The sequence below is a fragment of the Uranotaenia lowii genome, chromosome 2 (assembly GCF_029784155.1).
Source record: "Uranotaenia lowii strain MFRU-FL chromosome 2, ASM2978415v1, whole genome shotgun sequence".
In the NCBI taxonomy this organism is placed as follows: Eukaryota; Metazoa; Arthropoda; class Insecta; order Diptera; family Culicidae; genus Uranotaenia; species Uranotaenia lowii.
The window spans coordinates 385,230,130-385,255,855 of record NC_073692.1 but is presented as its reverse complement, the minus strand read 5'-3'; the positions used below and the strand labels follow the sequence as shown (position 1 = coordinate 385,255,855).

The window sequence follows — 25,726 nt, the reverse complement described above, 5'->3', positions numbered from 1 at the left end:
GGCTAATTTTACCATTTTACCATTTTACAATTCCCCAATATTTTAAGCAAGCACAATTTTGAATCAAACGAGACCTATCTTTTGTGATTTTACCGAAAAATCTATTTGAACAACCGCACACATCGGAAAATGGAGTTATGGTTGATTTTACCCTTAATTCCCTTACGTTTTTCAATTCATTGAGAAAAACGCATGTTTTGACTTGAAAATTTTGAACCAAATGACATCTATCTAGCGTAATTTTTACTGAGGAATTCTAATGAAGGCTGCTTGAGCAACCGAACTCAACGTAAAATGAAGCTCTGCTTAGCTTAGCTTGCTTAGCTTGTTTGACTACTAATATCCACCTTTAATCATTGAACTCGAAATGCTTAGTTTACAGGTTTTTGTTTTTAAATCGTTTTAGAGGAATGAAGTATTTTTTACATTTGATTTCAAACTATACATTTCGAATTCCATGATCGCTGGCGTGGCTAAGCAGAACAAGTTCCACGTCGCCAATGGTTGCTACTCCGTGATTAATCGAGGCCATCAATTTTGCACAAAGTCCAAAAGAATGGTGCTTGGGATTAGCAGTCATTCTCATTGTACAAAACTGATGCTCTCCCTTTTTTATATGATTTATCTGATTAATAACGGCGCCGGCCACGTCCTAGTAGTCAATGGGGAAAAGGGAAGGATTGTTAGTTAGATATTCTTTAAGTTCAACTAGCAACCTCTCACTCTTGCAAACTCCAAAAACATTTTTTGAAATAGTCAGAACCAGAGATAAGCTAGTATCATCAACTATGGAAACCGTCTATACGTCTGCGAACCCATATTCAAGTATCCAAGGAAGGATTAGTGTTAGTTGGTGAAAGGTAGAGATCAGGATCCATTTTGGTAAATGGTGCGATCATGATTTTCCTACACCTCCTATGCTCCTAGACATTTCCTAAGGAAACTCCTATTTCTATGAGGCATTTGATAAAGGTCCAATAAAATGGATCGAATAAAATATAGAAGGCAAATCAATACCATCCAAATTTCTTCTTTGATAAACTAGCTCTTTTCCCTAAACGTTATCCCTGTTGAAGCAAAGAGTTTTCAAAAAGGCTTTACTGTTTGAAGACGGAAAGCAACTTTAAATGAAAATGAGTTATATTTTAATATTTAGACACAAATTTTGGTAAATTGTTTTTCAAAACTCTTTGATTTTTTGCTCTCCTTTGCCTCACATTTTAGAAGTCTTAAGACCTTTGATGCTCAAAGAGTACAAATCAATGTTTTAAATAATCAAAACTTTTAAATACATTTTCGCACATAAAGCAGGTTACGCAAATTAAAACATAACCCACTAAACACACACTCCCACTCCTACACAAAAAGTCTTGTGGGAGTCGGACACTCAAACACGTCCTTACTCGACAAGTGCCGGGCGAACCCGAACTCCTTAATTTTTTAAAGAACTGCAATTATAAAAATAAAACTCAAAATAATGAAATAAAATAGAGAACATTAAGATTGTTTACAAAATATGTTTCCAGATGCGTAAATGAAATGCCGCAAACACACATCGAGCTGGTTCGCTGTCTTTTAACAAAAACTCTAACGAACCCTACTATATTTAGGTGTTTGTTTCATTTTCCCTGCACACAAAGTGTACAGTTAAAGTTTATGAAAAGAGAGAGTGAAATTGAAAAATGCCATCATTGGTTTAAAATCCTTGGGAAAAAAGAAAAAAAAATGCCATCATGGAATATCCTCACCGGGGTTTTCCGTATTCGTCAGAGATGTTGCCTTTTCTCCAACCAGCGGCGCATGCAAAAAGTTACTCCTGATCTAGGTGCGAGGTGCGAGGTATACTTCAGCCACAGTCACATACATCACTTCAACAAAACATGAAAAATCCCCGATCAGCCAAACTGAATTATAATTTTTCTAGAAAACACATTACGACAGGACAAAAAACGAGACCGACAGAAAACGCGACCGTTCTCGAGCACGGCTTGCTGCGAGTCTCCTCAACGTAAAATGAAGCTCTGGCTGATTTACCCTACGTTTTTCAAATATTAGAAAAGCATGTTAGGACTTGGACATTTAAAACCAAAAGAGCCTTATCTTGTGTTTTTCAATACAATTTCCTTGGAAAAATTCACACAGAAAAGTCTCATTCGGTGTAAAATTTTCATGTCAGCCAATGTTTTATTTTATGAATAAATTGAAAAATGTAAGGGATTTGATGGTTAAAAACAGCCATATCTCCATTTTACAAAACGAGCGGTGTCCCGAACAGCCTTCATTCCATTCCTCAAAAAATAATTCCATATCATATGTATCATTTGACTTGAAATTTTCAAGTCCGAACATGCTTTTCTGCAATATTTGAAAAAACGTAGGGGAATTCGAGTTAAAACAGCCATAGCTCCATTTTCCGTTGTGTTCGGTGGCTCAAATAGCCTTCATTCGATTCCTAAGAAAAAATCATACAACAAAGGTATCATTGGCTACAAAGTTTTCCAGATCGAAAATGCTTTTTCTGAACTAGATGGAAAATGTTGAAAAATTTGGGGTAAAACAGCCAAAACTTCAGCCTTCGATGCATACGGTGTTTCCATTATCTTTCATTCGATTTTCAGGAAAAAAAAATCACTTTAATAATGTCTCATTCGGTTCAAAATTTTCCAGTCCGAATATTCGTTTTTCTGAATTAATTGAAAAATATAAAGGAATCGAGGGTAAAATCAGCTATAACTCCATTTCCGGTTGCGTTTGTTAGTTCAAACAGTCTCCATTTGATTTCCCCCCAAAAAAAAAACATACAACATAGGTTGTTCGAAGTTTTGTAGTTCAAACAAGTGTTTTTCTGGATTGTTTCCATAAATATAGGGGAATTAGGGTTTAAACAGGAACTTTATCTTGGTTCGTAAGCTCGTGTGGCGTCTGAAACTAAACCTAACCAATTTTCTGGACATTTTCATCAAGGGGGGGTTGGGTCTAACGACCATTTTCACGATTTTTTTCTAGAGCTATCGTTCAAACAAATGTATTCAAATTTTTTGCACTACACAAAGCATTGTTAAAAGAACATTTAGTAATTTTTTCGTAGAAAAATATTGAAAAATGAGCCGGTGACGGAGCACTTTCGAGGATGCCTTTTAGAAAACAGGATTTGCGGTGGACACTGTATCTCAGCACAGAATCATCTGAAGTCAAAAAATCAGAGCAAAATATTTTTAATAGATGTTTTTCTGGACCCCAACGTTTTTATTTAACTTAAAAAATTTTATATGAAATTTTTGTGGCTGTTTGAAGTAAAAACAACGATTTTTCACGAAAAAATCCGCCATTTTTTATCTGTAAAATCTCTCCAAAGTAAAAAAAAAAAGAAAAACTTTGGGGTCTGGTATTTTATATGTAGAAACAATGTTCCAAATTTGAAAAGAATCGGATAAGTAGTTTTCAAATGACGATGTCCACGGACTTTAAAAATGTGCTTTCGAGAAAAACGCGTTTGAAGTTTCTGCTCTTGCTTTCTTGCAGTATTAGATAGGAGGAGATAAAGGCCTATAATTTCTACAGTTTTGCTTCAATTGACTTAAAAATTTTAAACAACATTCTTGAAATGTTTTACAATAAGAAAATAAAAAAATAAAAATATCGATTTTTTGAAAGTGTAAGACCCTACTCATTTTTGTCATTTTTGTCATTTTTGTCATTTTTGTCATTTTTGTCATTTTTGTCATTTTTGTCATTTTTGTCATTTTTGTCATTTTTGTCATTTTTGTCATTTTTGTCATTTTTGTCATTTTTGTCATTTTTGTCATTTTTGTCATTTTTTGTCATTTTTGTCATTTTTGTCATTTTTGTCATTTTTGTCATTTTTGTCATTTTTGTCATTTTTGTCATTTTTGTCATTTTTGTCATTTTTGTCATTTTTGTCATTTTTGTCATTTTTGTCATTTTTGTCATTTTTGTCATTTTTGTCATTTTTGTCATTTTTGTCATTTTTGTCATTTTTGTCATTTTTGTCATTTTTGTCATTTTTGTCATTTTTGTCATTTTTGTCATTTTTGTCATTTTTGTCATTTTTGTCATTTTTGTCATTTTTGTCATTTTTGTCATTTTTGTCATTTTTGTCATTTTTGTCATTTTTGTCATTTTTGTCATTTTTGTCATTTTTGTCATTTTTGTCATTTTTGTCATTTTTGTCATTTTTGTCATTTTTGTCATTTTTGTCATTTTTGTCATTTTTGTCATTTTGGTCAATTTTGTAATTTTTGTCATTTTTGTCATTTTTGTTATTTTTGTTGTTTTTGTCATTGTTGTCATTTTTGTCATTTTTGTCATTTTTGTCATTTTTGTCATTTTTGTCATTTTTGTCATTTTTATCATTTTTGTCATTTTTGTCATTTTTGTCATTTTGGTCAATTTTGTAATTTTTGTCATTTTTGTCATTTTTGTTATTTTTGTTGTTTTTGTCATTGTTGTCATTTTTGTCATTTTTGTCATTTTTGTCATTTTTGTCATTTTTGTCATTTTTGTCATTTTTGTCATTTTTGTCATTTTTGTCATTTTTGTCATTTTTGTCATTTTTGTCATTTTTGTCATTTTTGTCATTTTTGTCATTTTTGTCATTTTTGTCATTTTTGTCATTTTTGTCATTTTTGTCATTTTTGTCATTTTTGTCATTTTTGTCATTTTTGTCATTTTTGTCATTTTTGTCATTTTTGTCATTTTTGTCATTTTTGTCATTTTTGTCATTTTTGTCATTTTTGTCATTTTTGTCATTTTTGTCATTTTTGTCATTTTTGTCATTTTTGTCATTTTTGTCATTTTTGTCATTTTTGTCATTTTTGTCATTTTTGTCATTTTTGTCATTTTTGTCATTTTTGTCATTTTTGTCATTTTTGTCATTTTTGTCATTTTTGTCATTTTTGTCATTTTTGTCATTTTTGTCATTTTTGTCATTTTTGTCGTTTTTGTCATTTTTGTCATTTTTGTCATTTTTGTCATTTTTGTCATTTTTGTCATTTTTGTCATTTTTGTCATTTTTGTCATTTTTGTCATTTTTGTCATTTTTGTCATTTTTGTCATTTTTGTCATTTTTGTCATTTTTGTCATTTTTGTCATTTTTGTCATTTTTGTCATTTTTGTCATTTTTGTCATTTTTGTCATTTTTGTCATTTTTGTCATTTTTGTCATTTTTGTCATTTTTGTCATTTTTGTCATTTTTGTCATTTTTGTCATTTTTGTCATTTTTGTCATTTTTGTCATTTTTGTCATTTTTGTCATTTTTGTCATTTTTGTCATTTTTGTCATTTTTGTCATTTTTGTCATTTTTGTCATTTTTGTCATTTTTGTCATTTTTGTCATTTTTGTCATTTTTGTCATTTTTGTCATTTTTGTCATTTTTGTCATTTTTGTCATTTTTGTCATTTTTGTCATTTTTGTCATTTTTGTCATTTTTGTCATTTTTGTCATTTTTGTCATTTTTGTCATTTTTGTCATTTTTGTCATTTTTGTCATTTTTGTCATTTTTGTCATTTTTGTCATTTTTGTCATTTTTGTCATTTTTGTCATTTTTGTCATTTTTGTCATTTTTGTCATTTTTGTCATTTTTGTCATTTTTGTCATTTTTGTCATTTTTGTCATTTTTGTCATTTTTGTCATTTTTGTCATTTTTGTCATTTTTGTCATTTTTGTCATTTTTGTCATTTTTGTCATTTTTGTCATTTTTGTCATTTTTGTCATTTTTGTCATTTTTGTCATTTTTGTCATTTTTGTCATTTTTGTCATTTTTGTCATTTTTGTCATTTTTGTCATTTTTGTCATTTTTGTCATTTTTGTCATTTTTGTCATTTTTGTCATTTTTGTCATTTTTGTCATTTTTGTAATTTTTGTCATTTTTGTCATTTTTGTCATTTTGTCATTTTGTCATTTTTGTCATTTTTGTCATTTTTGTCATTTTTGTCATTTTTGTCATTTTTGTCATTTTTGTCATTTTTGTCATTTTTGTCATTTTTGTCATTTTTGTCATTTTTGTCATTTTTGTCATTTTTGTCATTTTTGTCATTTTTGTCATTTTTGTCATTTTTGTCATTTTTGTCATTTTTGTCATTTTTGTCATTTTTGTCATTTTTGTCATTTTTGTCATTTTTGTCATTTTTGTCATTTTTGTCATTTTTGTCATTTTTGTCATTTTTGTCATTTTTGTCATTTTTGTCATTTTTGTCATTTTTGTCATTTTTGTCATTTTTGTCATTTTTGTCATTTTTGTCATTTTTGTCATTTTTGTCATTTTTGTCATTTTTGTCATTTTTGTCATTTTTGTCATTTTTGTCATTTTTGTCATTTTTGTCATTTTTGTCATTTTTGTCATTTTTGTCATTTTTGTCATTTTTGTCATTTTTGTCATTTTTGTCATTTTTGTCATTTTTGTCATTTTTGTCATTTTTGTCATTTTTTTTTATTTTGTCATTTTTGTCATTTTTGTCATTTTTGTCATTCTTGTCATTTTTGTCATTTATGTCATTTTTGTCATTTTTATCATTTTTGTCATTTTTGTCATTTTTGTCATTTTGGTCAATTTTGTAATTTTTGTCATTTTTGTCATTTTTGTTATTTTTGTTGTTTTTGTCATTGTTGTCATTTTTGTCATTTTTGTCATTTTTGTCATTTTTGTCATTTTTGTCATTTTTGTCATTTTTGTCATTTTTGTTATTTTTGTCATTTTTGTCATTTTTGTCATTTTTGTCATTTTTGTCATTTTCTGTCATTTTTGTCATTTTTGTCATTTTTGTCATTTTTGTCATTTTTGTCATTTTTGTCATTTTTGTCATTTTTGTCATTTTTGTCATTTTTGTCATTTTTGTCATTTTTGTCATTTTTGTCATTTTTGTCATTTTTGTCATTTTTGTCATTTTTGTCATTTTTGTCATTTTTGTCATTTTTGTCATTTTTGTCATTTTTGTCATTTTTGTCATTTTTGTCATTTTTGTCATTTTTGTCATTTTTGTCATTTTTGTCATTTTTGTCATTTTTGTCATTTTTGTCATTCTTGTCATTTTTGTCATTTTTGTCATTTTTGTCATTTTTGTCATTTTTGTCATTTTTGTCATTTTTGTCATTTTTGTCATTTTTGTCATTTTTGTCATTTTTGTCATTTTTGTCATTTTTGTCATTTTTGTCATTTTTGTCATTTTTGTCATTTTTGTCATTTTTGTCATTTTTGTCATTTTTGTCATTTTTGTCATTTTTGTCATTTTTGTCGTTTTTGTCATTTTTGTCATTTTTGTCATTTTTGTCATTTTTGTCATTTCTGTCATTTTTGTCATTTTTGTCATTTTTGTCATTTTTGTCATTTTTGTCATTTTTGTCAATTTTGTCAATTTTGTCAATCTTGTCAATTTTGTCAATTTTGTCAATTTTGTCAATTTTGTCAATTTTGTCAATTTTGTCAATTTTGTCAATTTTGTCAATTTTGTCAATTTTGTCAATTTTGTCAATTTTGTCAATTTTGTCAATTTTGTCAATTTTGTCAATTTTGTCAATTTTGTCAATTTTGTTAATTTTGTCATTTTTGTCATTTTTGTCATTTTTGTCATTTTTGTCATTTTTGTCATTTTTGTCATTTTTGTCATTTTTGTCATTTTTGTTATTTTTGTCATTTTTGTCATTTTTGTCATTTTTGTCATTTTTGTCATTTTTGTCATTTTTGTCATTTTTGTCATTTTTGTCATTTTTGTCATTTTTGTCATTTTTGTCATTTTTGTCATTTTTGTCATTTTTGTCATTCTTGTCATTTTTGTCATTTTTGTCATTTTTGTCATTTTTGTCATTTTTGTCATTTTTGTCATTTTTGTCATTTTTGTCATTTTTGTCATTTTTGTCATTTTTGTCATTTTTGTCATTTTTGTCATTTTTGTCATTTTTGTCATTTTTGTCATTTTTGTCATTTTTGTCATTTTTGTCATTTTTGTCATTTTTGTCATTTTTGTCATTTTTGTCATTTTTGTCATTTTTGTCATTTTTGTCATTTTTGTCATTTTTGTCATTTTTGTCATTTTTGTCATTTTTGTCATTTTTGTCATTTTTGTCATTTTTGTCATTTTTGTCATTTTTGTCATTTTTGTCATTTTTGTCATTTTTGTCATTTTTGTCGTTTTTGTCATTTTTGTCATTTTTGTCATTTTTGTCATTTTTGTCATTTTTGTCATTTTTGTCATTTTTGTCATTTTTGTCATTTTTGTCATTTTTGTCATTTTTGTCATTTCTGTCATTTTTGTCATTTTTGTCATTTTTGTAATTTTTGTCATTTTTGTCATTTATGTCATTTATGTCATTTTTGTCATTTTTGTCATTTTTGTCATTTTTGTCATTTTTGTCATTTTTGTCATTTTTGTCATTTTTGTCATTTTTGTCATTTTTGTCATTTTTGTCATTTTTGTCATTTTTGTCATTTTTGTCATTTTTGTCATTTTTGTCATTTTTGTCATTTTTGTCATTTTTGTCATTTTTGTCATTTTTGTCATTTTTGTCATTTCTGTCATTTTTGTCATTTTTGTCATTTTTGTAATTTTTGTCATTTTTGTCATTTATGTCATTTATGTCATTTTTGTCATTTTTGTCATTTTTGTCATTTTTGTCATTTTTGTCATTTTTGTCATTTTTGTCATTTTTGTCATTTTTGTCATTTTTGTCATTTTTGTCATTTTTGTCATTTTTGTCATTTTTGTCATTTTTGTCATTTTTGTCATTTTTGTCATTTTTGTCATTTTTGTCATTTTTGTCATTTTTGTCATTTTTGTCATTTTTGTCATTTTTGTCATTTTTGTCATTTTTGTCATTTTTGTCATTTTTGTCATTTTTGTCATTTTTGTCATTTTTGTCATTTTTGTCATTTTTGTCATTTTTGTCATTTTTGTCATTTTTGTCATTTTTGTCATTTTTGTCATTTTTGTCATTTTTGTCATTTTTGTCATTTTTGTCATTTTTGTCATTTTTGTCATTTTTGTCATTTTTGTCATTTTTGTCATTTTTGTCATTTTTGTCATTTTTGTCATTTTTGTCATTTTTGTCATTTTTGTCATTTTTGTCATTTTTGTCATTTTTGTCATTTTTGTCATTTTTGTCATTTTTGTCATTTTTGTCATTTCTGTCATTTTTGTCATTTTTGTCATTTTTGTCATTTTTGTAATTTTTGTCATTTTTGTCATTTATGTCATTTATGTCATTTTTGTCATTTTTGTCAAGGACTCATTTTCGGGCAAAGAAATGAAATCAATATGGTGTTTTAAAATTCGACACAACCATTTTGGCTGCAACCCTCTTGAAGATTATTGTAGGTTGATTTCTTATAAGGATTTACATGAATTTTTTTGAAATTCATTTGTTCAATCTCAAAAGCTGTTTAATGAATAAGTTTTTCTGCGGTTTAACTTTTTTGCAGAAAGCTTTTGATGTGAAGGTGCTTACGAAAAGCAATTACAGGTACCAAGCCCACATGTGTAGCTGAAGCTTTCAAAAAGCAGCCAAAAGGTTTCAGGTTGCCCTTTATTAAGCTCTGAAATCGAGTACGATAGTTGAGCTGGCTTTCTTCCTCCCGCTTCCTTGCTAAGAATGGCCTCCATAAAAAGAGTGGACCATGGAGATCGCAATGAAAAATGATAAAATATGCAACAAATCACGATTCCATCCTATCCCTGGCCATCCCATTAGATGCTGCCGTTTTCTAGCCACCTTCCCACATACATGCACATATTGAGTACCGTTGCTATCCTTGGAAACTTTTCAAGATATCCACATATGGAAACAACGGGTGCTGAAATATGACTTGGTATCCAATTGGACTCCGGAGATTTTCACTGCTGCCGGTGTCTGACTTTGTGGGAGAAGAAAATTCTGCAACACCCACTCGCAGTAACACCACACTAGAAAGGTAGTAATACAGTAACAAAGTTTTGCGACCAGCCGAGCCAATGTGTCAGACAGATATTGTAAATGTATCATACGAAACCGGAAAGAAGCGTTCTGTTACATACGTTATCAAGGAATTTTGTTTTCTTCCTGCATTTTATTTGCAGATGCTGGAAGCGTCTCTCTACATTACCGAGAATCTGCCGGAGGATGGCGATGGATTGTGGGCCCTGGTACATTGCGACATGTGGTGTGCCCTCGGCGAGCTGGAGTGGATTCCGTTTCCGGTGATGCGGAAATCATTCGACGTCAATGTGCTCGGTAAGTTGACATCCAATTGATTGTGTTCCCAATGTGCATTTTTTTTTTACACGTCCGCTCGTTCCCCCAGGTGCTACATCCGGTGTTATTCTTTACGAGATATTTACGACAACAATTCTTCTTTTTGAAGGTCTTGGAATATTGACTTTATTACTTGGCGTTTTGATCTGGATACACGTAACACTTGTGTTAAAGGGATATTCAGACTCTTTTCTAGTTTTTGATTGATTGGTTGTTTGATTAGAGAGACTTTAAACTTAAAAGTTTATTAATCAATACTTATTTTGTTATTTTCAGATTCTGTTTTTATTTATTAATTTTCGTAGTACTCCGTCTCACGACATAACTTGTCGAACATAATTCCTGAAACTCACTCGGTCCAAGGCAACCATTCTGCAATTTCTCGGACATCCCACATTCACCAGAGCACGTGGGTCCACTTGGTCTAACCACCTTACTCGTTGTGCCCCTGCTCGTGCCATTCATACCGGATTCGTAGCGAACAACTGTTTTGCAGGACAGTCGTCCGGCATTCTTGCAACATGTTTTGCCCTGCGTATCCGTGCAGCCTTAACAACCTTCTGGATACTGGGTTCGCCGTACAGTCGCGCGAGCTCGTGGTTAATCCTTCGCCTCCACACTCCGTTCTTCTGCACGCCGCAAAAGATGGTTCTTGACAATTGCGCTCGAATACTTCGAGTGTACGCAGGTCCTCCTCGAGCAATATCCATGTCTCGTGCCCGTAGAGAACAACCGGTCTAATAAGCGTCATATACAGGTTACACTTCGTGCGAGGGCTAAGTCTTCTCGACCGTGGTTGCTTGTGGAGTTCATAGTTGGCACGACTTCCGCTGATAACTCGCCACCGGATCTCACGGCTAGTGTCATTGTCCACGGTCACCCACCAGTAATCCGAGATAGACAAAGTCTTCGACTATCTCCAGTTTGTCGCCGTCGATCGTGACCTTTTTATTACTGGATAAGCGGGTTCGATCGGTCTCGGATCCGCAGGCCAGAATGTACATCGTTTTGCTCGCATTAATCATCAACCCAATCCTTCCTGCTTCACGTTTCAGTTTGTGATCGGTCTTTTTCACCGCCGCAGATGATCTGTCGACTATATCAATGTCATCGGCAATGCAGACAAGCTGACTGGATCTGTTGAAAATCGTAAGTCGCATTTTATCCACCGCTCGTCGAATAACACCTTCTAGCGCCACGTTGAACATCATGCAGGATAGACCATCGCCTTGTCGAAGCCTCCTGTGCGATTCGAATGAACTCGGCAATTCACCCGAAATCCGCACACAGCACTGCGTTCTATCCATCGTCGCCTTGATCAGTCTGGTCAGCTGTTCTCGTCTATGACTTTCCATAGCTCGTCACGGTCGATCATGTCGTTTGCGGCTTTGAAGTCGATGAAAAGATGGTGCGTAGGGATTTGGTGCTACGATGTCGAGTTTGTGGCTCTTCAATTCGTTGGAGTGCACGTGAGTGCTACCCACGAAATTTAGAGATCGGCAGTTCCGTGTTCCAAGTTTCCAATCGCTAGCCCCGTTCCGTCGCGTGGGTCTTTGCCGATTTCCATCCGAAATTCGTTGTTCGTTATTCGTTGCTTGTATTTATTTTAGTCACGTGCTCGCAATGCCCGCAGTTAACCCCATTATCTCGCAGGAGGATCGTCGTGATGTTGCTATTTTGTGTGTGACCCGAACACCACCAGGACATTGTTGCACTCCACACGCCGCCCCTGACATGGAGAACAGATGCGTACGGAGCCTCCTATCTCAGTCTGCATGCGACCAAATCATCCACCGGGGTTGGACTCTCGATCTCCGCTAAGGTTGCTCGCACCCCAGCTAGCACCACGGGGAGGTAGAGAATATGAGTTGGAAGACAAGAGTGTGAGATATGAGTGAATCAGTCGTGTCATATATTACAATAAGTTAACTGACACCACTAAAAAAAAACCCGATTTAATACACTTGATAGTGGATTGTAGCCTTTCTTACAGATTGTTAATTATCTTTGGATGCATATGCAAGACACAATATACATAATTCCTAATAAAAACCGGAAATCATATTAAAGAATACTATTTAAAAAAAGGATGCCCAGCCATGTGTTTTAAATGATTAAACGTTTATTCTGAGAAACCTCAGGAGAGCATGATACGGTTATTTGCAAAAAATAGTTGGGTGGAAGCATATTTGCATCTCACTTACTCTCATTAATGATTCTCATTTACTTATTGTGGAATTGCTAACTATTAACTGATGGGGAACCACCCGCTGCCGACCGACTCGCACGATGCCTCACCAAGAATGGCCGAATGACTGTTGGGTCATGGATGTTGACGACGAGATGATAGACTGGTTCCCGCTATAGTGTGTGGCATTTACAGTGCTGCTAGTTTCTCTGTCATCGTTTATTGTATGGTTTCAACTGGTTTGTTCATTGACATTATGACTACTCACATCTTCCTTCTTCTCCCAAAAATAAAGAAAAAAAAATAAAAAAAAAGAAATTGCATTTTTCGAATTGTCAAATTGGTGCTAAACTACAGAAGCAAAAGTGCTGTCAATCACTTGTATTGGGATAAAAACTCATAGTTCGCGCCAAACTGCAACTGCACGAGACAAGCGCAACCAAAGTGCTTTCAATTCCTCAGCCCATGAGCAGCATCAATAGATGTATTCCTGCCGCACGCATCTGAAATGATAGCTACCAGGTAGCAGTGCGTGTGTGTAGTAATATATGTACCTAGTAGTGTGGGCAAGAGAATGAGCAATTACTGATCTTTTTGGTCAGCAATTACTGGCTGCTGTTAGCCACAGGGTAACGAGACAAATCAGATTGAAGTAATAAAGCACTCTGGTCGGTCATACGCTATACAGTCCACTTTGCTATTGTTTTTCCTTGTACCGCTGAGTGTTTGAACATTTTCAATTAAGTACCGTGATTTCATTACTGTCCGAACGTCAACGTCAGGGATCTACGCGTTTAATTTCGAACCAGCAAGTTTTCCAGGATTGGCCACATCACTCATCTTTATTTTTTCATAAATGTCCAAGTTTTCTTAGCGATGGATTTCTAGACAATATAGTCTTATCTGTATATATGTAGCATAATATTTATATTACAATCTCGAACCAATCCTCTATCTAGTGATAACCTAGTAACGCAATTTATTTTGAAATAATGATGGCCATTTCCACCCCTTCTTGAAAGGGGTCTTTCACAACATTATAAAGACGCACCAAATTGATTAAGAAATAGCTTTTTCGACACTCCCACTTATTTTAAAGCAACAGGGTTGTTGCCCAACCAACTCGTAATAATCAACTTTGGGGGTAGGTGCCAGCTAGATGCAAATGATCCATTCCATCCTCGTGTCATCTCAGAAGGCATTCCTATCATTAGTTTATGTTTTTTTTTGCAACAAAGATGACTCTTTCTATTCATTATACCATTCAATGGTTCGATTTTTATTGCTTCATTTAATAAATAGACAGAAAACCTTTCACAGTGCCATCCAATTTTGATTCCCTGAGTTTGAATACATCAATTAATCCGTTAAACGGAGGATGAAATATTTAATTATAGGTATTATTTCCCAAACCTAAAGAAATGCTCGCTCTACAGTAGTGAGATGCCAATTCCGTCCGCAAGCCTTCGGGAAAATCCCGTACAATTCAAATCTAATAGCTAGCCAGTAGATCGTGGCCTTAAGGATAGCATCCTTGTCTTCTAAGCCAACGTTCATGAGATCGAATCTCGGTCGTTACATACCCGGGAACACATAGTATGATGAAGGTTGGCGGTTTTAGCATTAGTGAAATGCTAGCCGGGTATACCTTGGAATTGTACGCCTCGATGATGCAGCACCTGCATGTGGATGGAGCTTTTCGAGGGAACTTAGATTGCACTTGGAGATCCTACCTTGACATGTGTGTGCTCGTAGTGCTACCGGTAAACAACTGCAACTTCAACCAATAGTGCAGGTGTGTCAAGTAGCATAGCAAAGTAAAAATTATAACGCGGGGTAATACCACAATAGATCAACTTGGTGGTCGCAGTGGACTCTCTCCCCAACTGGAAAAAAAAAAATTTAATAGCTTAGCTTTATGAAGTGTATTATCTTCTTGAACGATATAACATCAGAAATCTCTTTCGTTGCTAGAATCTTATTTTACATAGTTGTGAAGGACCTTCCCAGTTGAAACTTTGAAGCCAGGCCTCTTACTTATAAAAATCTTGTAAGCGAGATTCATCAAAAAATCAAATCCCACATTGAATCATACCCACCAAGCCCAGCTGCATCTGAACGAAATTCAACTCTACTTGAGCAGCTAACATCTTCGTTTGGGATAAATTTCCCCGATCCCTTCATAAAGCTTCTAGAAGAAAACGCGAAAAACTGTGGTCTGTGGTTTAACTCAGATCGGACATACAAGACATACACTTTACAAACATATAGTCCATCTGAAAGTTATTTCGTAGAATCATTTATCTACAGTTTATCAGAATCGATATTCAAATTAACGTACCATTTTCAAATATTAATCGCTATTCAGTCTTTCTTTATTCTTTTTGTTTTAGTGAAGTCAAATCTTCACCCGGGCACCACTCACCAACACTGACAACTTCCTCGGTTTACTATCGATAGTTTTATGTTCACAAATCGTGCAAAACCGAATAAATAAACAAACAAGATGACAACACTTAGTGTCAAACTGGTGGGAAAACCAGCATGCTACTGGCTATAAACAGATATGCTTTAAGAACATATATTGTCGCTGAATCCCCAAACCGGAGTTTTCGACATTAGCGACGGTGACCTCATTGGCGACATTTCATGTTGACCAGAAATCTATAATACATCTTGCAAGTGTCGGAGAAAAACAAAAGAAAAGGTTGCCCATTGCCAAGGCGTTTGATGAATTTTTCATCGTCACTGGATGGCCAGGTTGCCGGTCACCAGCACGAAAACTGCGGATTTCAACTGCATTGACAATATAAGATGTTTCCTCTTTAACTTCAAAGTAATTTACACACAGTAAAATTTACATATGTAAGGCGCCTTGAGTCAATTAGAACAATTTTAGAAGTAACTGCTAAACTCCTAAAGGGGTAACTGGCACGTACAGGTTGGACGTTCCATCTCAACCTAGAACAACTTAAAATTGAAGCCATTTCAAAAGAAAACTATTGAAATATATATTCCGCCTTAGGTGATTTAGTTACTTTTCATTTTCCTCACATTTTCCAGTCAGAGTTAACAAACAGCAGCTTGGTGTTCCGATTCAGTCAAACTAGATTGGACTTTTCGGGATTTATGTTCTTCTTCGAAAACATCATTTGGTATTTTGGAGATGAACAACATACATTTAACTTTAAAGCTTTTTTTAAATAGATTTCTCGCATTTTTTTTCAGTTTTCGAATTATTCAAACCTTGTTGGATGTTCTTCATAACCTTTAATGTAACAAGATCTTGTTGGACGATCCGTTAAATCTGGAGGAAAATCAATATCTGGTTGGAGGCTCCTTCGCAACCTGAATAATAGCACAATCTCGTTGGATGTTCCGTCAAAATAATAAAAATCTGGTTGGATGTTCCGTCACAACCTGGAAAACAACAAAGTCTGGTTGGATGTTCCGTCACGACCTGAAAAATAACAAATTCTAGTTTGTTGTTTCGCTTAATTTTCGAAATTTGGTTGGATTTTCCGTCACAACATTCGAAATAACAAAATCTGGTTGGATTTTCCGTCACAACTTACAAAACATCAAAGTCAGGTTGGATGTTCCATCACAACCTGAAGAATATCAAAGTTTGGTAGATTGTTCCTGCCAAAATCTCAAATTTTCGAAATCCGGTTGGATGTTTCGTCGCAACCTTCAAAACAACAAAGTTTGGTTGGATGTTCATTTTTTTTGAAATCCGGTTGGATGTTCCATCGCAACCTACAAAACAACAAAGTTTGGTTGGATGTTCCGTCACAACCTGAAGAATATTAAAGTCTGATTAATTGTTCCTGCTGAATTGACAAATTTTCGAAATCCGGTTGGATGTTCCGTCGCAACCTACAAAACAACAAAATCTGGTTGGATGTTCCGTCACAACCTACAAACCAACAAAGTCTGGTTGGATGTTCCGTCACAACTTGAAGAATATTAAAGTCTGCTTGATTATTCCTGCTAAATTCCCAAATTTTCAAAATCCGGTTGGATGTTCCATCGCAACCTACAAAACACCAAAGTTTGGTTGGATGTTCCGTCACAACCTGGAAAACAACAAGTCTGGCTGATTGTTCCTGCTGAATTGTCAAATTTTCAAATACTGGTTAGATGTTCCGTCGCAACCCTGGTTGATTGTTCTTGCTGAATTTTATAATTTTGGAAATCTGGTTGGATGTTCCGTCGCAACCTACAAATCAACAAAGTCTGGTTGGATGTTCCGTCACAACCTGGAAAACAACAAACTCAGATTGGATGTTCCGTCACAACCTTAAAAATAACAAAACCTAGATGAATGTTCCGTCACAATCTTCAAAATAACAATATCTGGTTGGATGTTCCATCACAACCTGGAAAATATCAAAGTCTGGTTGATTGTTCCTGCTAAATTGTCAAATTTTCGAATACTGGTTGGATGTTCCGTCGCAACCCTGGTTGATTGTTCTTGCTGAATTTTAAAATTTGGTTGGATGTTCCGTCGCAACCTACAAACAACAAAGTCTGGTTGGATGTTCCGTCACAACCTTCAAAATAACAACATCTGGTTGGATGTTCCGTCACAACCTGGAAAACAACAAAGTCCGATTGGATGTTCCGTCACAACCTTCTAAATATTAAAAATCTGGTTGGATGTTCCATCTCAACCTGCTATATAAACCTGACCGGAAGTTCTATTCAATTTCATCGTTCAACTTAACTCATTTAACTTGGTTGAATTCTTCATCACACTCTACTAAAAAGGAATCTTGTTGGAAGTTGTATAAAAAGCTGCAGAATAACAAAATTTTGATGTATATTCCATCGCATCCTTTGCTCAAAAAATATTTCCACTCAACCTAATTAGATTTTTCATCACAACCTGTTATTTTCACATAAATATGGTAGGATTTTCCGTCGCTACCTCAAAACAAACTGAATCAGGTTGAATGTTCCATCACAACCTTAAAAGCTAATTAAAAATGGAATCAATAGTTTTTTCAAATCGCTTACCACCGAAAGATATTCGTTCTTCAAAACCAAACCTTTGGCTCCACCGATCCGCGGCCAACGGAGGAAAAAACAAGATGGCCACCAGCTTCCAAAAAGGCCCAACAAATTCACTAAGTAGCACCATCAATCCACTTATTCACACCATTTAGAAAAAAAATACTTATTTGCAGCAGGTGGTTTCCCCATCCAGGCTTTTCTTTTTTTTTTTTTACAGCAATTGTTAATTGCAAACCTGTAAACGGTCGCCACTGTGGAATTGCTAACTATTAACTGATGGGGAACCACCCGCTGCCGACCGACTCGCACGATGCCTCACCAAGAATGGCCGAATGACTGTTGGGTCATGGATGTTGACGACGAGATGATAGACTGGTTCCCGCTATAGTGTGTGGCATTTACAGTGCTGCTAGTTTCTCTGTCATCGTTTATTGTATGGTTTCAACTGGTTTGTTCATTGACATTATGACTACTCACACTTATCTTTTCTCAAGTCTGCTGCGGCGTTGAGCAAGATAAGTAAATGAGAAGGAACTACATTTCGTTGAATCTCAATTGACACAGCCTTGTAAAGCAGGGTCAAAAGTATTCATGAATTTTCGAACAATATGTACGGAATTTCGAACAAAATAATGATTTATGAAACATGATGGACAACGGGACAGTTTTTTTTCGGAAATCGATAGTATTTTAGCATAATATTGGAATTTCAAAAACTTTTTTTCAAATAATTTTAAAAAATACGCATTAATTAAGAGTTGTTACAACTGGTAATGAATGTTGTTAACTTTAAGATCTCACAAAAATCGAAGATGGAATTTTTAAAACTTTTTTTGATTGCCCTACTAATGCATATGCAAGGAACGGAAAAGTATACCTAGCATCCAGTTATCCTGGATATTGAGGGAATTATCTTCAAGCTCAGCACAAGCCAGGTGGTTTCGTCAAGAATCAGGACAACGCGAAGCTAAAACTCGGGATTTTTCAGGACACCTCTTGATTTATGGAAATAACTGCAGCTCTGCTCAAATTGCATTAATGAAGGTACAATACAGGTGCTGTAAACGCCTTGAAAACTGCATTTAAATATCATCTGAACCGAAGATTACCCCCTTTCAATTTGGTTTAATTGTTTTATGATAGATTTATTAGATTTTCTCATAGTTTAAATACAAATTCGATTAAATTTGAGGGGTTTTCATAAAAATCAGGACATTTTGTGTACCAATTTTAAAAAATCAGGACAACTCGAGAGTTTAAAAAAAAATTAGGACGGTCTCTTGAAAATCCGGACAAATCCTGATTAATCAGGACATCTGGCATCTCTGAGCACAAGAGAAACAACAACAACAACTGAACAATTGTAATGCACGTCAGAGGTGCCAGGTGCCTTAATTTTTCAGGATTTGTTCTGATTTTCGAGAGGCTGTCCTAATTTTCAAAAACTTTCGAATTGTCCTGTTTTTCGAAAATGTGTCTTCAAAATGTCCTGAGTTATCCTGATTTGTCAATTTTGTCCATAATGTCAATTTTGTCAATTTTGTCAGATTTGTTAACTTTGTCAATATTGTCAATTTTGTAAAATTTGACAATATTGCCAATTTTGTCAATTTTGTCAATTTTGCCAATTTTGTCAATTTTGTCAATTGTGTCAATTTTTTTTCAATTTTGTCAATTTTATCATTTTCAATTTTTAATTTTGTCATTTTGGACAGTTTTTTCTGTTACATCAATTTTGACAATATGTTTTGTCAATTTTGTCAATTTTCTTAATAACAAATTATACTCGATAATATTTAAATCATGTATTTTTGATATTAGTTTTCAACAACTTGTCAAGATACATGCTACTACTAGATGAATTGATCCCAGTATGACATTATTTTTTTTCAATAAGATTCTATTTTCCCTATACCCAGCATGAGATCAGCAGCGGTATCTATTATTTCAAAATGACGTACTGCCAAATGTAGACAAATCGAGTTGAAATAGTACCGTTCGAAGACCTACATTACAGTTCAATTTCTTCTTTTGTCACTCCGAAATTTCCAAAAAAACCCGAAGGGGGGGGGGGGATAAATAAAGTTTTTAATATTTTATGTAAATTTAGAAAAAAAATAAAAAATTCGAAAGATTAATAGATTAAAAATCAAAGTTTGGAATATGGGAGTTATTTCACATTTTGTACTATTGATTTTATTGATTTATTTGATGAAAAATTACTACATTTATAGATTTTGTACAATGATGTAATATGCAATTTTGTTCCACACAAACTTTCGTGCAATTCATTCCAATTTATTTGTTTTCCAATTTTTTTTTTTTGTTCCAAGAGGATTTGATTAGATGTTCTGAAATTTCAAACGCGTTTTTCTTGTTGCGAGCTAACTGCTAGTTTCGCCTTTATGAAATGCTACGCTAGGTTTGTTTACATTTTGCGCGTTTGCCCTTTTCCAAATTTACTACAAAATTATCTGACAGATTCCCGCTTGCGTTCTAAAATTTTAGCACAAAACGATGGCGGTTTGAGCACAGGCTAAAAGTTTGAGTCAGTGCTACTAAATGGAGAAATTGGAGAAATTACACCAACTCAATTTCTCTCATGCTGAATAGCATGACCACGAACGTACGACATAAGCTCGAGCGGTATGAGAGAAATTGAGATGGTGTGCTCCGCTCGCTTCCCTTATGTGGTTTCCCCTTCTAAGGAAAAGCTTTGCTTGCGAATATAGCGTTGGGCGAAGTATCGAAGCCATCGCTGCAGAAGAATGCGATGTAGGGCTCTAGGCCCATCGGTTTGATTAGCTAAGTTCGGGGTCGTACCCCTTTATGAAAATCCATATTTCCATATTATGGTGTGGAGCTTCGGCTCTAAAAATTTTGAAACCGGTTCGGTTAACACTGAACTGGTACTAAAGTTAGATAAAAATTAAAGCTAGAAATTTTACTCTCCTACTCCTTCCTCCCGCTCGTTTGGTCGTCATGAAGACATCATGAGTGGGAAAGGGGGCTTTAAATTTTTACCACTATATACAGCGAGCGCGTCCATCGTGTAAATGACGTCATGTATAATTTGACGTCATATATACGATAATCTTGATTTTAGTGATTGCTGGTTGTGGCTAGCAAGCCAAATTGACACGTTTTTTGGAGTGATGATTTGATGATAATTACTATGAAAATTTATTTTTCAAACTATTTTGTTTTTTTTTCTTTCTTTTATACATTGAAGAGGGAAAAAAATCAAATTTTTTAAGATAAAAATCATTTTTATTGTACTTCCCAGTTTCGTAAAAACGTGTGGAACAAAGTTTAAAAAAATCACACCAAAACACACAAATACACTGACATCGTCTGAACTCGTCGAGCTGATTCGATAGGTACCTATAAAGGTATATCTAAGACCCATAATTAATGATCTCCCAAATCGACCGATAACTATACCTTTCTAAAAGAAAGGCAAAAAGGTGATACGGTTAAAATTTGGTCAAGGGAGAACGCGTGTAAATCGGTGAAATCGTTTATTTCAAAAATCAAATTAAATTTCTTTTTCAAGTTTAATTAGTATAAAATTCAGGAAAAGTATTCAGTTAGGCTTCCGCTTTTCCAAATCCGAATTGCCGGGCCTTACGCTTAACCCCTGCCATCAGATTTTGTACAGCCACCTTGTCCACCTTCTTCGCCGCAGAAAGCCAGTTTGCCTTGAACTGCTGCTCGTCCTTAGCAATTTTTTGGTCTTCTTAAGGTTCCGCTTGACAATAGCCCAGTATTTCTCAATTGGGCGGAGCTCTGGCGTGTTGGGAGGGTTCTTGTCCTTGAGAACTACCTGCACGTTGTTGACGGCGTACCACTCCATGGCTTTTTTACCGTAATGGCAAGATGCCAAATCCGGCCAAAACAGTACGGAACAACCGTGTTTCTTCAGGAAAGGCAGCAGACGTTTATTCAAACACTCTTTCACGTAAATTTCTTGGTTGACAGTCCCGGAAGCTATGAAAATGCTGCTTTTCAAGCCACAGGTAGAGATGGCTTGCCAAACCAGAGATTTCTTCGCGAACTTTGACAGTTTCATGTGCTTGAAAATATCTGCTACCTTTCCCCTTCCTTTTGCCGTATAAAACTCCTGTCCCGGAAGCTGCTTGTAGTTGGTTTTGACGTAGGTTTTGTTGTCCATTACCACGCAAAAATTTAAAAAAACTTAACCTTAATTTGACACTCCATTCATCGCAAAAGTTATTGTTTATTTTTCAAATATCCTTCATCTTAATTCTACATATAATTTTAGCAAAAATTTTTGCATCTATACTATTCCTGCCGCTTTGTCTTTATTTACCGAAGCTGGAAAAATCTGAAAACATTTTTAGCCACTTCAAGCAATTCCAGCTGTTCTAAACTACGTTTTTCCAGCCACTCTGGAGATTTTTCGTAGCAGCAGCCTTTAAAAAATTGAGCTCATTCAGTCGATCTGTTTATTTACCGGTGACCTAACCAGAAACAATGTTTTCGTAGCAGCAGCCTTGAAAATCTGCGCTTTTAAGCCAATCCGTTTTTTCACCGGACGTGGTGGCCGAATCATAAACATACAATATCAGCAGCAGCCTTGAAAATCTGCGCCCTTTGTATTTATTCTACCAACCTCGCCATTGTCGTGATTTTACTATTCTTACACTGGGGGAGGAAGACTGATTAAAAAAAGAAAAAAAATCTTTCAAACGTCAAATTTCTCTCATCAATCTACCGACCAGTGCGGAGGTTCAAAATTTTACTTTCTTATTTAGTGATTTTTTAATAGAACTTGTTTGATGCTGAAAAGCACTTGTTTTGTATAAAACTATGATTTAATTAGGTTTTGTTTTGTTCTGGAAAATTCTTGCATGATATGGCGTATTAAGTTGCTCAAATTTCGTCAAAGTTTTGAAGCTGATTAATAAAAATGGTTTGATTAATTGTTGTAAATTTAGCACCCAAACAACTGAGTTACCTGACTCGCAACACGAAACTGATCATCTAAAGTTAAAATTTGAACGATTACAAATCTTTTCAACAATTGCTGGCTTTTTGCCGAACAGTAAAAAAACGATGCAGAAAACGATGCAGAAAATTTCAGTCTTCCTCCCCCAGTTCTTACAAATCTCAATTCAGAGACGTCTTTCGTTCACCAGATTTGATCAATCACTGACTTTGTTTTGCTTGTTTTTCTTAGTGTTGCCAAATCATAAAACGTTCCAAAACTTTGCAACGTTCCAAGACTTTTGCACGAGGAATGAGGATGTTCTCTTTCAAAGGGTCTTTCAATGTATGAATTTGTATTGAAAAGCAATTTAAAAAAATTCGACATGTTTTGTCCCAGATTTCACTGGAATTTCTTTATTGATAAACGCCCTACAAGCGACATATCATCTAATGACCTTTCAGATATTGGTAAAATTTTGAAAATAACCGGATCTGTCAATGACCTACTACCTTCTACTATGAATCACTTCATAGTAGTTGACTCGTGTCGAACAAAAATTTGGATTGTAACGAAAATGCCTCTAAATAATTCTACCCACTCATTTTCACCATCTTTCATTTCTGCTAACTTTCTATCCGTCTATAAAATTTCAATTATCTTAAGATGTCTTTACTTAAAAAACACATCTTTTTTCACCGATGAGGCCGATTAAATAAGTAATAAATAAATAAAGTATGTGAAGAAATTAATCCAGCAATTTGAATTAGAAAATTAATGCTGAAAATCATGCAAATGTGACAACTTGCAGAGAAGAAAATAAAAATAATTAACACATTCTATTCCACCTTCCTTAGGAGCCGCACGTCTCACCCAAATCATGCTTCCGTTGATAAGACGAGCCAACGGCCGGGTGGTGTTCCTATCTTCGGCCCTCGCCCACATCCCTTCCCCAGTTCGGAGCGTCCAGTGTGCGACTCAAGCGGCCATCGAGGGCCTGGCCAACTGTCTCCGGCATGAGCTGAAAGCACGTGGCGTTGACGTTACGATGATCTGTGCCAGCGAATTTGCCTCCGGTAGTGCCTGGCTCGATGATGCGGCCATGTTGAACCAGGCCCGGGCCATGTGGGAACTTCTGAGCGACGAGCAGAAATCCACCTACGGAGAAGATTACTTCGAACAAGCTATTCGGTCCCTGGAAAAGTACACGAACATGGTGGGCCTTTTTTTTCTTGGTTGACATTTCTATGGCAAAAATTAACTAATTAACTAATTTTTTCCCAGAATGGTGATTTCCACTCGACCGTGCGTGCCTTGACCGATTCGATTATCCGCAGTTTCCCGTTGTTCCGTTACACGCCGTTATCGCGTTACGAAAAGCTCCAAACCATAATCGCGAGCCACTTTCCGAGAGCTTTCTATGAGCTTTTGTACCAAAATTGAATGAGCCCTTTAAGCAACCACTAGTCAGGTTTTCGGAAGGTTTTCAAAGTATTTAGTTTGTACTAATTTCTGTAGTCATAATTTTAACAGAGTTTTTCAATATGAAATTATTTAAAAAAAAAAATCATGAACCGATATTTATTCACTTAGAATGTACTAGTCTTCAATAATGTTAGTATCTAAAGTAAACTAATCACAACCGTATTAAGAAATGAAATAGCATAATCATTAAACGCTTAGCCATGAAACTAAAATGTATTGTAGGAACTAGCAAACTCAAAGGACCAATAAAGTTAAAAAAAATGTATCACTTTTTTCGGTTACAAACCTATGATAACTCAACTTTTCGTAATTGAAATACTACACTGCATTTTAAAGAACAACATGGTAAGGATTGTACATGAAATTACTTTTATTGAATTTACTCGTATTTTTTTCAGAAGAATCACAAATTTGTTCATAGCTACACCAGTTTCCACAAAACAATGAAGTCAGAATTTCGATCAGTTTTAATCTATTTAACCTTCTTGTGAAATTTGGTTTCTAATTAAAATTTTTTGAAAAAATTATTAAATGTTAATTTTAACATTACCGCAGTTTATTGCTTTTTGTTTAAAAATTGATCCATAAATCAGGATATGAAGATGATAGTTAAAAGAATAATAGGAACAATGGAAATGCATCAAATAATTCGAAAACTCTTCGAAATTTAATTGTATTAATTTTTCAGTAAAATTTCTTAAACATTTTCAATCGTCGAAAAAAGGAAAGTTGGAAAAAATTATCTTTAAAACATAAAAACTACGGAAAGATGTCGTAATTTTACGATCCTTACGATTCTCAGATTCTAGATTCACTCAGACACGTCTATCGCTCTGAAGAATTGATCAATGACTGACTTTGTTTTATTTGTTTTGCCCAGTGCTGCCAAAATAACAATCGTTGCCATTAAAATTTGTTTTATTTTATTTACCTTCAGTGTTGCCAAAAACAACTAATATTTTATTTTATTATATAAAATTGTATTTATGTTCTGCACAGTCGCTCTGTCTTTGTTTACCAGAGCCGGACGAATCCGAAAACAATCTTAGCAACAACCATCCCAAGCTATGCTTTTCCTGTCGATGTTTTTCACCCGAGTCAGACATTATAACACATCGGTAGCAGCCTTAAAAATCTCCCCTTTCCGAGCTAACCTGTTCTTTTACCGGAGGTCGAATAAGAAGACCAAAACAGAAACAAGATTTGCGTAGCAGCAGCCTTGACAATCTGAGCTCTCTATGCTTATTCTACCAACTACGCCGTCGTGATTTTGTGATTTTTACGTATCTCAATTCAAAAATTCACTTAGACACGTTTGTCGCTCACAAGAATAGGGCAATAACTGACTTTGTTTTGTTTGTTTTGCCTAGTGTTGCCAAAAAAGCATTGAAAAAAAAAATTAGATTTTCAATGACTCTCCGCCAGCTGCATCGTTGATGTATTTGAGTCGCGAATAATATAAAGATGTTAAAACGACTATAATCGAAAAATAGGCCGAAATTACAAACGTTGCCATTGAAATTTTTTTTATGAATCTTCAGTGTTGCCAAATACAACTATTATTCAATTGATTTTATTAAATTTTTCTATTTTCTGCATATCCTTCATCTTACCCTAACAAAGGATAAAAAAAAATCTAGACAAGTTATTGACAAGCTTATGTCAAAATTTGATTCGATATTTATTTTTTTTTTTTTTTTCAAATATACAGTGAGTTTAAAAATGACAAGATGTCTTCCTACTTAAAAAGTAAAAAAGAAGCATAGTAAAAAGTTAAAAGCAAAAGAAAAACAAACATTAGAATTACAGCCTAAAGTGGCCCCAGAAACAATATCATTTATCAA

General features: G+C 34.1%; 1 protein-coding gene across 7 annotated transcripts in view; it reads left to right on the top strand.

The window, feature by feature from the left end:
• The window catches only part of LOC129744250 (D-beta-hydroxybutyrate dehydrogenase, mitochondrial), a 307,586-nt gene extending 283,466 nt beyond the window's left edge, over window positions 1–24,120 (top strand). For all 7 annotated transcript variants that reach the window (XM_055736674.1, XM_055736681.1, XM_055736677.1 and 4 more), the window contains exons 5-7: window positions 10,065–10,218; window positions 23,255–23,613; window positions 23,682–24,120. In XM_055736674.1, coding sequence (XP_055592649.1) covers window positions 10,065–10,218; window positions 23,255–23,613; window positions 23,682–23,840 — 672 coding nt within the window. In that variant the 3' untranslated portion in view covers window positions 23,841–24,120. The remainder of the gene's footprint in view (window positions 1–10,064; window positions 10,219–23,254; window positions 23,614–23,681) is intronic.
• The last annotated feature ends 1,606 nt before the right edge of the window (window positions 24,121–25,726 follow it).